Below are 13,912 nucleotides of genomic sequence, written 5' to 3'. Positions count from 1 at the left end.
TTGACTGCCCCACACATGCTCACCTCTCCCTGCCCCTTTCCCTGCTGTGTTTCTCCCTCGCGTTTCTCCACGGCACTTTACATCTCATTCAGAAGGAGGGAACCAAGGAAAGCGAAAGACAGTGAGAAAAACAAAATAATTTGTAACATGCCAGGAAACCTTCTTGAAAAGAGTAGTACTGCGTCGGGAATGAAGGTAGGGACAGCCGTTTTCAGAGACGCAGACGTGGATGCTTTGCCTTCTCTGCTTCCGTAAGGGGAGAAGTGTGACACGGAAGAGTTTGGGCTGCATGACTGGAAAACGTTAAGAAGTTAGTCTACCAGGAAAAGAACTCTAAACAATAGAAACCCAGAGGCTTTCTTTAGAAAAATATTTTTGCTAACATTTTAATGATAAGTGGGATGGTGTTTCCATTTTAATCTTCCAAATTTTGCATTGCTTAAGGCCGATTTAAGAAGTAAGAGGTGTGGTTCCACTTGATTAGAGGATGGAGGGAAATTAACAGAAATACAGGAGCCCAGGGAGCAGGAAGAAGCTGTACATACGGGGAAACACCAATAGTGCCCCACGTGCACAACAGAGAGAAGGCGAAGTGTGTGTCGGGAATGAAAACACAGTGGAAGACTCTGAAGCCGGCCATCAAAGAACCCACCAATTCTTTCTACAGATATTTGATGAGTTCTTTCTATGTTCAAGGCATTCTTCTAGGTGCCAGACATAGCTGTAACCAAAACAGACCAAGTCTGCCCACATTGAGCTCACATCCCAGTGGGGGGCCGAGGCCATAAACACATAAATTACCACAGTATGTATGTCCAGGGTGGTAAGTGCTCTGGCGATAAATAAAGCAGGAGTGTTTGGGACGGGGGTTGCAATTGAAAAGACAGTGGCCATCAGAGAAGAGCCGTTAGAGAAGACGACAGTTCAGCCTGAGGATGAGGGGTGAGGGTGGGACCTCATGCACAGCTGGCAGGGGAGCATTCCAAATGGAAGGGAGGGAAACGTGGCTGCCGCAGTGGGAGTGTCCCGGAGTGCTGGAGAAAGGGAGGAGCGACAGTGTGGCTGGAGTGAGAAAAAAGAGTGAAAACGAGGCTGCAGAGGTGAGGGGTAGAGGAGATGCCACCAGGCAGCCCTTGTAGGACTCATGCTTTACTCTGAATGAGAAAGGAGCCATTGGGAGGTTTTGAGCTGAGAGGGACATGTTCTGATTAGTGTTTAAAGGATCATCAGCCTGCTTTGTTGCAAATAGATTTGGGGGAGAGATGAGGATGAAAACAGGAAAACTACTGAGGAAGGTGTCACGATCATCTGAGTGAAAGACCGGTGACCTCAAAGTGGAAGCGGGAGATACTGACACGTAGTTGGAGTCTACTGTTATTTTTAAAACAGTTGGCAATTATCACTGGCTTTGGTGATAACTGGATTCAATGCATAAGAGAAAGAGAGCTGCCAAGGAAAATTTCAATGCGTGATTGTATATTGTGTGTTTACTTCAATTGTGTAACATTTGTTTTCTTCTGTAGTTATCTGCTGTATATGAGGCACTGTGCTAGCAAAAGGCGGTTCCTTCTGCCAAGGGGCTGACATTTTAGAAAGGGAAACAGACATATAGATCAATACATTTGTATACAGAGCATTTAGTCTAACAATCAAAGTAAGCTTCAGTTCTGAAAGTGGGGAGATTAACACTGTCACATTGGGAAAGATGGGGATGGAAATCCTTCTAGAAGAAGTGACGACTAAGTTAAATTGACAGATGCATGAGGGTTTTCCTGCACATTAAGGAGTGGGTAGAGGAGTGATACTGCAGGAAGAGGTCACTGCAAGTACAGAGGCAGAGGAGTGAAACATCATGCTGTGTCCAGGAAAGTAGAAGTGGATGGGAGTAGCTCACATGTGAAGTGCAAGGTGAAGACAGGCTGAGAGCTGAGCGGGACAGATGATGCATGCCCTGCGTTGGGCCTAGGCTTTATTCCAAGGGAGAGTGAAGGGCTTTAATAAGGGCAAGTTGTGATCAGAGTTGGGTTTTATAAAATCTCTCTCCGGTGGCCACTCGGAGATAGATTGGAAAGAGGAGAATACAGAAGGCTAGAAATCCAGTCAAAAGTTATTGTGAGCATTGCTGAGAGCCTACATTAAGGTGATGGCAGAGGGAGGAGAAGAGAAAGGATGGTTTAAGAGATAAAAATTGCAAGGCCCGGTAACCAATTGTAATAGTGTATGAGCGAGAAGGTAGAGTCTGAGAGGCTGGGGGAGGTCGTGCCATTGATGAAGGTTAGGAACACTGGACAACAGAGATGGTCGTGGAAGTACGTGTGTGTGATGGAGGGAGGGTGGGGGGGAGAGGTCCATGTTACGTGTTGCAGTGAAGGACTTGGGGGGGGGGGGATAACAATGGAAATCTCCAAGGAGAAGTTGGGTGTTGCGCCTGGGAATTAGCAGAGAGGTCCAGCCTTTATCGATTTCAGACTCACCAACATGTAGAAGGGTATTTAAAACACCAGAAACTCATTCGCCTGCTGAGTGGAAAGGTTTAAAGTGAAAAGATGGCCAAAAAGAGAATCCTCAGGAACATTAACTTCCAAGGGGAGGACACAGGAAAGCAAACCGACAGCTGACACTGAGCATTGTGGCCAGAGAGGTGAGACGAACCAGGAGGAAGCGTAGTCTCCCAGTCAGAGCGAAGACAGAGGGAGTGATCAAAGGTGGCAGAAGCCATGACAAGACCAAGATACGGACTTGGACACGTTGTGAGTTGGGTCATTTGTAGGTTTTTACTGAGCAGAGAGAGGGCAGTTTTAATGATGCTGTAGTAGGGTGTGGGTTGGGTAGAAACCAGATTACAGCAGCTTGGTAAGTGGGTAGGAAGTGAGGGAGTGTAGACGCAGGTGTAGATGACTCTTTGAACGAGCTTCACGGTGGACGCCCAAATCTCTCCTCCACGTGCGGTGCGGTCATGCCGGACTAACCTGTGGACTGAAGTAGATGGAGGCAGAAGTCGAAAGCACATGAGTGTTTAGAGCAGAGAGTGACTGTAGTAAGCCAGACAGGGGAGTCTGAAATGGTCCTCAAAGGGGAAGGGCCAGAGCCAGTGTCTGAAGCCGGATCTGGGGACCAAGATGAAACAGTGAGGAGGGGAGTTCGTAGGCAGGTTTTTGAGAGGAATGCGATTGTGTGTGCTGCTGGGTCTGCGGTTCAAGGGGTTGATCAGGGGCCCAGGCTCCATGGGGGAAGGACAGGAACCAGTAAACTGAGAGAATGGGGAAGGCCCAAGTTCTGCTGGCTGTTGCGATGAGGTCTCAGGACTGATGGAATAGGTGTAGGGTAGTTTGAGAACTAAGACACTAGCTGGCGATGGCTTTCTATATGTAAGGATTTCAGGCAGAGAATGGTTCCAGGTGACAAAGTCTGGCTCCTAGCCGTGGGAGTGGGCCAAGGATGGAGTAAAAGATGCAGGTGTTTGGAACTGAGGCAGTCAGGGTTCTGGGAAGCTATCGTGTGGGTGCAATCCTTCTCATGGGTACTGACGTCACAGAGGCGGAAGATGGATCCAAGGCCAGGATGTACGTGAGTCCTCAGTGCATGTGGAGGAGTGTTCAGGAGATGTCGCTCATCAATAAGAAGTAAGGGGACAGACAAGGAGACAGGATGAACTTCAAAGCAGGGAGAGGTGTGCACAGCAGTGCACATGTAGCCAGCGTTAGGAAGGACATCTTCAATTCCTCCTGGGCCTGCCAAACAATTGGGAGGGCTGCAAAGGTCATGGGATCCTAGACGCAGGCACAGGAAGTGGGAAGTTCCATTTCAGTGAAAGTATGTAAGGAAAGAAGATCGTCTTTACCATGTGCAAATACAAAGTATATGCTCCCAAAAACTAAGGATGATCTTTTATTTTCTGCTAAGAATGTTGAATTTAGGTTTCCAGGGAATCACAAAAGACAGTTGTACTGACTGGGTAATATTTAATGTGATCAGGTCTTAAATAAGAAGCCATGAACATGAACATTTAAAACCAAATATATAATAAATAATCATTAAGTTATAAAGTACATATTTCATATTAAAACTAAATTCTCAGATGCAAATGTAAATACAACAGAGCAATAATATAGAATAATAATGCTACAATTTATACAAGTGCCTAAAGAAGACACTTCTAGCTAAAACAGTAGAAATCATGACTCATTTCCCTGAACTCCCATGACCTGTGGCTGTGTTTTCTTTCTTCCTTTCTCTCTTTCTCCCTCTTTTTTTTGAACATTTCCTTCATTCCTACAGTGAGTGTTGCTACAAATGCTTTTGAAATAATGTTGAACAACTAAATGTCAGATTCAGTAGGGAGTTTTACTCAGAAGTATGGGCAGACGTTCCTGTCAGAGTCTCCAGAACTTGAGCAAGTCATAGACACATAAAGCTCTAAAAAAAAAAAGGCAGCCTAGACTTTCAACACCCTCGTTCTACAGAGAAGGAAATGAAAACCCCCAAAATGAAGCAAGTGACACGGCTGGCACGATTTCAGGTCTCCTGTGTCACTGTCCGTGGGTGAATAGCAGAGCTTCTGGCTTAGCCTTGTATTGCTCTGGGGGTGCTGGCTACGTGTTGGACACAGCCGGACAGGTGGAGCTGTTCAGGTCGCACCTCTTCCGCCTTGCTTCTCTCGGGGTTCTGGAGCCTGCTAGGATCGTTACCCCACTCTTCAACCTTGGCTTTGTGAAGGCTCCTAGCCAACACCCTGCTCAGTTATTTTTACTTTTAAGGTACAGTCTCTGGTCAAAAGGATTAGAACAGAGATTTTTAACAGTAAACACACCAAAATAAATATATTACTTTAAATATAAAAATCACAGTGTCAAAGAAGTGAACAACCAGAAAGCCGGAAACAAAAAATAAAGGCTCCACCTTTCCCAAGACCATGTGGTGCCTGCTTTTCTCTTTAAGGCCCCAGCCTGGCCCATGGGACACTCAGGCTTTGCACCCACCGCGTCATCCTTAGGCACATATTTACATGATTCCTTTGTAACAACATTTAAAAATGTCAAACAGAATACCTGTTTCTGTTGAGAAAACATTTCATTGAAATTTGATGACATGGTTGATTCCTCACACATCTTTTGGAATTATAAATTAGTCTGTACTTATTGTTAAAATATTTCTAAGTGGATAATTTTTCTTCTCAGAGCTTAAAGCACTTCCCGTACAACGTCCTGTTACACACTCGCAGCCATTTAACAATAAGAGACTCTCCAATAGCTTATAATGTCCTAGTGAAAATATTATTTTTCTAGCGTTTTTAACTTCATGTTTAAAGAAATGCTGGAATTGATGTGAAATGGCCTAGCAGGGGGTCTGTTTTTCCTACCCACAGGTGGAAGGTCAGCTTGGTGATGCAAAAGTCTCTTTTCTATTAGGACAGGAGCCCTGGCCTTTCTATTTGTCTCCTGATTTCGATTTTCTTTACGTGACTGCATTTGTCTTATGCCAAGCATGCAAACACAAATTGTGTGTCATTTAAAAGAAAGAAAGAAAGAAAAGAAAGGAAGAAAGAAGGAAACAGGCATTTGGAGTTATTAGCTCACTCCCATACAATTGTTATAATGATTTGAGAAGAGAGCTGCAAGATTTGTTAAAAACTCTGTTTAGTTCCAGAAGACACCTACCTATTGGATGACCCTGTATAGATTTTAATTGCCATTTCCATAAGCATAAAGTATTAGCTTATCAGGGGGCTATACTATATTTGATAAATCCCAATAAAGAGGTAAGATTTTTTTTGTAGCCATCTTGTAAAGCTATACATAAATAAATTATATACTTATATGTCGGACATTCTGAGATAAAAAGTAAACTCTTCAGATACACATTTTTAAACACTCAATTTTCATTTTCCTTAAAAGAATGAAGACCTTCAACTTTCCATTTTGACCCTATGCTTCTATATTTTCCAGCTTGAATGAAGGCATATAACTTTTTAAAGTTATGATTATCAGAGACCTCATTCTGTGGTAATCAAGATCAAGGTTAATATAAGATCAATAAATTCCCAAACTGTGTTTTTGGCTAAAAATTGTAAGTTTCCCCTCAACCAAAAAAAATGTCATAGTTGGTCAGTGAAATAAAGTAAAAACTTTAGAAGTCATAGAAATCCATAACATAGGAAATCAGACTCTGATTTAGTAGAAAGTTTTTTCAAGTTGACCAAACACAGCACGTGGATTAGACTGAAGCATCGCATGGTAAGTTGTGGGGAAATCATCCTGCCTTTGAACACTTATCCGAGTTTTCCCCCATCGCTAATGTATCATATTCCTCCATAAGGAATACCCAGGAGTGGGCCTCAGGCTGCGTTAGAGTGTGTGCGCTAGTGTCCAGCTCCCCGTGAGGTCCTCAGGAACCTTCGGATTCCGTGAGTTCTAGGAGAGGTGCTGATGAATCATCTGCGGAAATAGCATACCGTGAGTAACCTAACACAGGATGCGATCGGGATCAAGATGAGGTAGAAAATCAAAGGTAATTTAAGTTAGATACCTTTTGGATGAGTGATTTCAGTCTTTCTAGGAATTCTTTGGGTGGTTTTTTCTCGTAAGAATCGCATGAAGGGCATGTCTAGAAATCAATGAAAAAGTAACATTCTTTAAAATATTTTCCTATTGAATAAATGTTCACTTAAAATTTGTTTTCCCAGTTACAGACATAAATCATGTTCACTCAAAAACTTTGAAAACTGCATAAAATTGTTCAGAACATAGCAATAGGAAAAATCACTTGTAATCCCATTCTCAGAGATAGCCACTGCAATGTTTTCATATATCCTCCCAGTAATTTTTTTTCTTTGCATTTATGTTATTTACACTAGTTGGTAATTTTGACTTTTTTTTTTACACTTAACATATCACAAGCATTTCCTACATGTTAAATATTCTCCAATAATATGATACACAATGGTTACTTTGTATTCCAACATAGGATTGATATATTACTATTTTGGGATGCATAGATTGCTTCTAACTTCTCACTGTTTTATATAGTGCTTCAAAGAACATCTCTGAATAATTTTTCATATACATTTTTATTTATTTGATTTGATAAACTTCTAATTGTAAAATCACTAAATGAAAGGGATAAAAAATATTAAGGCTTTTGATGTACATTTTTAAAAAGCTTTATGTCTAGTCACAGAGTATTCTTACCGTTATTGGGTATTCAAATGTTTAATTGGAAAAAGATAGGATTTCCTTGTTTTAATTTCCATTTATTAGATTATAGGGAGAGTGAACAATTTTTCATATGTGTGTTGCCTCCCTGCTTCTATTTCTTTTTCAAAACAATTGCTTGGTTCTTTACCCTTATTCTTGTTGAGAGAGCAGACCCAGGCCATTGCTTGGTGTTTAGCATCTCTAATGCCAGACTGAGAGGTCGGAGGTGTAAGTCCTAGTCCTCATTCTGGTTTTTCCTCTTTGTGGGGCTTGAGCTAGGTCACTTACCCTCTTTGGTCTTACTGTCCCATCTATCAAATGAAGGTGCCTAACTGGATGTTTAAGCCCAGTGCTCACCCTACCGTTTCATGAGTCTCTGGCATTGGGTTTTGAAGGCGTGCTCAGCTCCTTCCTTTCTGAGGGAAGTTCGAAAGGAACACTTTTCACATTGCAACTGGGCCAAGAAATTAAAATAACTTTGACAGTGTCATTAAGATTTTATTTGAATCACATGTAAATTCCTTGGAGGAGAGAAAACTGAGAAAAACATTTTAGAGTAATTCATCTTGTGTTTATCCAATGCTTTTGATTAATGCTTGTGTCAGCACTGAGCGTATCAGCCTTGCTCCCAAGTTGGCAAAAGAAGAGATATAAAAGATGCTGTCAGGGCCCCCCAAACTAGAGATTATTGAAATTCCCCAGCCAAATAATGGGGTCTACCTATTTAAATATGGCACTGGCGCTGCAAATGCCCAGGACAGTCATGCTCTCTACGGGAGGAAGGTGAAGTTTGAGGTTTGTCTTGGTCTCTTATAGGCTGTGCCATCTCTTGTGGGAAAACTAGGATCTAGCTTCTGTGAATAAGAACACCAGCTATATAATGAGAGGAGAATGTTTTGAAGTCCTAAGTCACAGTGGATTCCCTACCCACTGACTCCCTCACCGTGGGAAGCTGCATTCACTTATTCCAGGTGTCAGGGACTATTAGCAAATTCCAGTTGGGTTTCTGAGCACTTTCAAGTGTGTGGACTTAGAAAAGATGACGTCGTGTCTCAAAACAACACTGTATATAAGGTGTAACTGAAGGAAAGGCACTGAGGCTCTGGCCTCAGAGTGAGTGTGTGTGTGTGTGTGTGTGTGTGTGTGTGTGTGTGTGTGTGTGTGTGTTAGATATAGTTAATCAGTACAAATAAAGCAGACAACAAATGACAATCTTACTAGTCTCTGTTTCTGTCTTCTCTCTGCATTTGTGGGAGGTAGTTTCCTCATCAACTGTTTAGTTAATACGTTGATTTTCTTCTCATTGTCTCCTGCATTTGCTGACTTTAGTTGGACCTTCTGAAAGCATGAAAAAGCCGACCGTTCACAGTGTCTCTGAAAGAGAAATAATTTGTACACATGTTAACAGGAGTTACTCAGAAAGTAAAGATGACCTTCCCAATCCTCTTTTTCTATTTCTACGACAGTGTCTTTGGTAACATTCATGTCAGCAGACAAGTAAGGAATGACCTCGTGTTCTACTTACTTCACCATCGGGCGGGAGAGGAGGCTCCCCCTGTGCTAGGAGAGAGAACAGGAGGAAGAAGCCTCGCTTCCCACAGTTCTGTATTCCTAACGCCATTCTGGGGTCTGGGAGGTGGGCAGGACCTGCGTGTGTTGTAAGGGAGAGCTAGCTCGGTTTTAGGACACATTTTCTGAATTAGGAGGCTCTAAAAGTTGCACTGTGACTGGTGGCAGCTTGGAGTGCCATGTGCTGTAGCCTGATTAAGAATCTTTTTCATTTGTTGTTTGCTTCCCTCTACGATGCCCATGGAGGTAGCTGACAGCAGCAGCTTCTCCTGTACACCTGGCATCGTGTCTTGTTGCTACTGAATGCTGGCTGCATCCATATGTGTGGAGCCCACAAATGAAGTAAATGAGTTAAAGCCTTCCCCTTGGGGAAAGGAAGTGAGTGCCTACCTCTGATGGCATCGTCCTCATGCAAGATTCAATACCCCTGCCGTGGACCACACGTGACTTTTCTAAAATGCTAGTCACACTCTTAGGTCAGGTAAGGTAGGCTTCTGCCTGAATCAAGCAGTCAAGGAACAGAATTTCCTCCCAGCCAATGGGACGAAAGACCTTTCCTTAGACAGTAAGGAATGGAGAGAATTCTCAGAGCAAGGAGAAGTGGACAGAACAAGGATCCAAAATGCGTCTCTTGGTTTAGTCTAATAACTAGTGACTAGTGAATAAGTCAAAATCTTAGAAATCGAACTGAAAATGAAATGGAACATTTTAGAAGAACAAAATTTATACTGACTTGTTGAAAACCTTTTAATGCTGATCTAAGAAAGTGTATCCAAGTCACTTTACTTTCAGCAGGTGTGTGCATATGGTGCTATCCTCGCTCCCCTCACCCCTGAAAGAGTTGCCATGTCTTCATTTCACTAATGTGCTTGGAAGCCACTGCCTTGTAACCAGAAACCTCAGTCTCTCTCAGGTCCTCCAAGGGCTGTCCCATCCAGAGCTGTGTGACCTAAGTCTTCTCATGGACAATCAGCTAAAAATAGCATCTGGCCTGCTTTGCATTTTCCAACCCATCGGCTTGCCCAATTTGAATGTTGATGAATAACAGCATCTGTCAGACACAACCCCCTCCGGCTCGCTTTGCATACACAGCCACAAGCCGAGAACCAGCTTATCTGGTTTCCTTCTATCACAGCAGCTTGCCTGTCATTCGGGCAAGGTAGTATCCTTTCCATATGTTTGCCAAAATGCTTATTTAATAGAAACTATTTATGAATCTTCATTATAGCACTTTTTTTTTCCTTGAAAACCACATGTTCATGTTTGTTGAAGTTTTTTCTTTTCTCTTCTTTTTGACCACAACCGGCTTAACTTACTGGAAAAAATAATATTCATATTTAAAGAGGTAAATTTTCCAGCTGAAACTGAAAACGCTAACTGCTTCATCCGTGCTGATCTGAGAAACCAGCATTTCTCACAGAGGCCCATTTTGCTGAGTTAACATTTACATGGGTGTGTTGAAAGAAAATTAGGTTCCGAAGAAGTAGAGGGGCCCTACCTAACAAACTCCCTTGAGACAATATTGCCAGGAGTGGTCAAGACCGGTGATGACAGCTGTTACGCCCAGGAAAGCCTCTCCAGGAGCCTCTGACTGGCAGCTGGGCACCAATGCTCAAGCCCACTCGTCCTGCCTGTCCCGATAGACCACAGTGCTCTGCTCTGTGCTGTCTGCAAGCAGCGCTGTCCCTGGCAGTGTGTGTACAGGACACGGAAGCGCTGCGTTTGACTTTGCATGCACAGCAGAGGACGCCTCAGAGAGGCAGAGGAGCTGCCCGCTAACTGCAGGAAGGATGTGCTGAGGACAGTGGAGAGACTGACCTTGGTCCAGGCAGCCGCAGGTGCCGGCGCCCGGGGGTTTACCAGATGACCCCCAGTCCAGGTGCAGCCATCTGGGAACACAGGCACGGCTTTCCTGTGCTGTGCTGTGGTGACAGCAGGCGCTAAGGGTGAGGCTCTGTTCCCTTCAGCCTTTAGCACATGAAAACATGGGGACTTACCTGTCCTACATGAGTTTTGCAGAACAGAGGGAGCAGTCAGGGAGTTAAAAGCAAGAGTAACAAACCACTCCTCTCTTTAGCCAGAGAACAGTCAAATGCTGCTTTGGCAAAGAGGCCCACAAGACTTTGTTGTTGCGATTGAATATTTGAAAATATTTGCCTCCTCACAGCTTATGTTTAACCTACTTACTTTTTTCCCCCCAAAGAAAGCCCTGGCCATTCACACTGGGAAGTCTTGCTAATTGGACAAAATATCTTTTGTCTCACACACAAACTAGACTTAAATCAGGGTTTCTCAGCAGCAGTGCAGCTGACATTTGGGGCTGGATATGTCTTTGTTGCCAGGGCTGTCCTGTGCATTCTAGAATGTCTAATAATGTCCCTGGCCTCTACCTACTAGATGCCAATAGAAATCATCCCCATACACACAACTGTAGAAACCAAAAATTTCTCCTGACACTGACAGATACTCTCAGGAGGCAGGTGGTGGGGAGCAAAATCATCACAACTCCGGGGCCACTGGTTATGTGATTAGAAAGAGAAAGAAAGATGCCTGATGAGGCCAATCAGAGATCTTAGATCTTTCTTTCTTTCTTTCTTTCTTTCTTTCTTTCTTTCTTTCTTTCTTTCTTTCTTTCTTTCTTTCTTTCTTGTTATTAAAAGGTGAATTCTGCTTCTTATGATATGTGTCTATATTTCTTAGGTTTATAGAGAAGGTTCAACGTTTATCTGCAGAACGTCAATGAATGTATTTCCATTAAACTTTTTAATCTTTTGAAGTCTCTTATAGGCCCCCTTTGGCGGCAGGCTCTGCAGCATTTGCTAGAACACTGTTGTGGTCTTACACTATTTTCTCCCTTCCTGAATTTGCCTGACAGCACAGCTTTGACGACCTTAGTTACACCACTGCTCACAGCCAGCACTGCCTGGTCAGGTTACCAGATGAATACAGTGTCCCTGAGACAAAAACCCTTGCATTATGATGTAAGATAAAAAATAGCTCTCTTTAGCAAAGCTTACAAAGGAAGTACCCACTAGATCAACTCAAGCTAGAAAATAAGGCATCTTCCTTATTGTTTTGTAAGATAGGGACTGCAGCTCGAAAACTCCAGAAAGAACTCTAACCATAGCAGTTAAACAACGTGCATGAGATGCTGAAAAATGCATGTTTTGATAACTAGGACATCAATTAAGAAATATTCTTACTTATTGGAAAAGTCTTTCCCATAAACTGAATATGCGACTTTCATTTTAGATGCTGCTTGTTAGAAACGGGCCAGTAAATGAGAGTGGTTCCGTTTAGAGCTGGAGAGTGAGTTTTACAGAAAAGCAATAGTTGTGACTCATTCACTTTCTACACTTTTACACACAGTCATTTACAATAATTGTTTTCTTTGCAGTGTATCTTCATAAGTCTCACCCTTTGTAGCGTCCTAATTACTGGTAGCACTTTTATAATTACTCTAATTTATGCAGTTAAGGTTGTGACTGTGAAAACATTTCCCCAGTTGCGTTTATATCCCCAAGGTACCAAACCTGAAGACTAGATGAAAGTTAGTAAGGAAAAGCTCAGCAGCCTGTTCTTCCCAGAACCTCATGGATTTAAATGACTTAAGAGAATGGGATGACTTGTTGAAAATGGTCCTTTCAAAAGACCTCACCGAAGGCCAAAGACAAGACTCCCTGAGGCCAAGGTATATGGAATTTTCTACAGGTCAGCCTTTCTACAGGTCCACACCCGTTCCTCCGGCTGTTCCTGTATCTGTTCTTTCTTCCTTTCTTTTTTTCTTTCTTTCTTTCCTTCCTTCCTTCCTTCCTTCCTTCCTTCCTTCCTTCCTTCCTTCCTCCCTCCCTCCCTTTCTCTCTCTCTCTCTCTCTCTCTCTCTCTCTCTGTCTCTTTTTCTTTCTGTTATTAAAAGGTGAATTCTGCTTCTTATGGTATGTGTCTATATTTCTTAGGCACATTTATAAAGAAGCCTCAAGAATTTCATGCGCAGGGACTCTGGCAATCTAATTAGTTGCTCATTGTTCAGAAACTGCCCAGAGCATAGATATATTTTCTAGCTTTGTTTTTCTGTCTCAACAGCACTACTTGGGAGTACTCTTAGAGATATTTGAAGATAAAATGATATTTTATAAGGTATGTAGTGTTTTATTGGTTGGCATGTTGGTAAAGTAATGAATATTTGACCAAAATAGAAAGAACTATTTTACCAATTATTAAATCTCCAAATTCATTGAAATTAAATGTATTCCTAAATAATCATGTCAATACCTTTCTTAATTGGATTTTAAAACATATCAAAGATATCTTCACAAATAAATTCAGCTGGTCTTACCTTTACATCTTCTGGAGCTGGCAGAAATTCAGGGTCCTAGAGCAAAAGAAAATTAGTTCTGAGTTATTTTTATAAGTCAAAAAGCTCATTTTCATATTAATTGAAGAATACTACTTAAATTTTGCTCTGACAAGTATGGCCTTACCAAGTCATTCACATAATTGTTCAGCTGATCAACAATGTCTATGAGTTGACGCATTCTGATCAAGAAGCGATCTGGCCTTTGCAGGCTTGACTTATGGGCCACTGTCCCCGAGAAGACGACCATGAGGCAGAGGACTATCCTTTCCATGTTGCCAGGATGGGGTCTCCTAAGTGCAGGAGAGCAAGGCCCGGGTCTCAGTTCTCACTTCAGTTGCACTGTGAATAGGTTTGTCAGTAAAGCTACCTATTTATTCATCCTTCAGGGAGAGGTAAAGCCCTCCCATCGCAGCCTGGAAATCTTTGTAAAGTGGATGAATGTGAGTAACTCTGTTTTCTTTTCCACTGGCGAGGTATACGTGTGCATGTGCTAATGCGTGGGGGCAGGGATCGATGGAGTCAACGAAATGTGCTCCATCGGCAACTTAGACAGGAAAAAGAGAGATGGGTGAATTCCAATTTTCAGCATGAATCAAAAAGTGTGCATGGTAAACAGTAGGTACTACAAGACTTCAAAGAAGTAAACAAAAACACTTTGATCTCGCTCTCTGTGCGTCCCCTACCACTTTACCTGCTCCCTCTGACAGTCATAAGGCACTTCAATAATGAGTAAAGTGGCCGCAGCGCGTTCTTGCAGGACTTTTTCTATGGTAATAGCTATGCCTTTTGACTG

The 13,912-nt window shown here is 42.6% G+C and overlaps 1 protein-coding gene across 1 annotated transcript; it reads right to left on the bottom strand.

Moving 5' to 3' along the window:
• Window positions 1–3,974: 3,974 nt before the first annotated feature.
• Window positions 3,975–13,442, bottom strand: IL21 (interleukin 21). Its single transcript, XM_019741386.2, has 5 exons — window positions 13,244–13,442; window positions 13,099–13,134; window positions 8,412–8,567; window positions 6,526–6,603; window positions 3,975–6,434 (listed from the first exon to the last, which is right to left on the bottom strand). The coding sequence occupies exons 1-5, from the start codon at window positions 13,388–13,390 to the stop codon at window positions 6,411–6,413; spliced, it is 441 nt and encodes a 146-aa protein (XP_019596945.1). The 5' UTR covers window positions 13,391–13,442; the 3' UTR covers window positions 3,975–6,410.
• Between the last annotated feature and the right edge of the window lie 470 nt (window positions 13,443–13,912).

The sequence above is a fragment of the Rhinolophus sinicus genome, linkage group LG07 (assembly GCF_036562045.2).
Source record: "Rhinolophus sinicus isolate RSC01 linkage group LG07, ASM3656204v1, whole genome shotgun sequence".
Lineage (NCBI taxonomy): Eukaryota > Metazoa > Chordata > Mammalia > Chiroptera > Rhinolophidae > Rhinolophus > Rhinolophus sinicus.
Note: the sequence above shows the minus strand (reverse complement) of the source record. Positions and strands in the feature narration are given on the sequence as shown.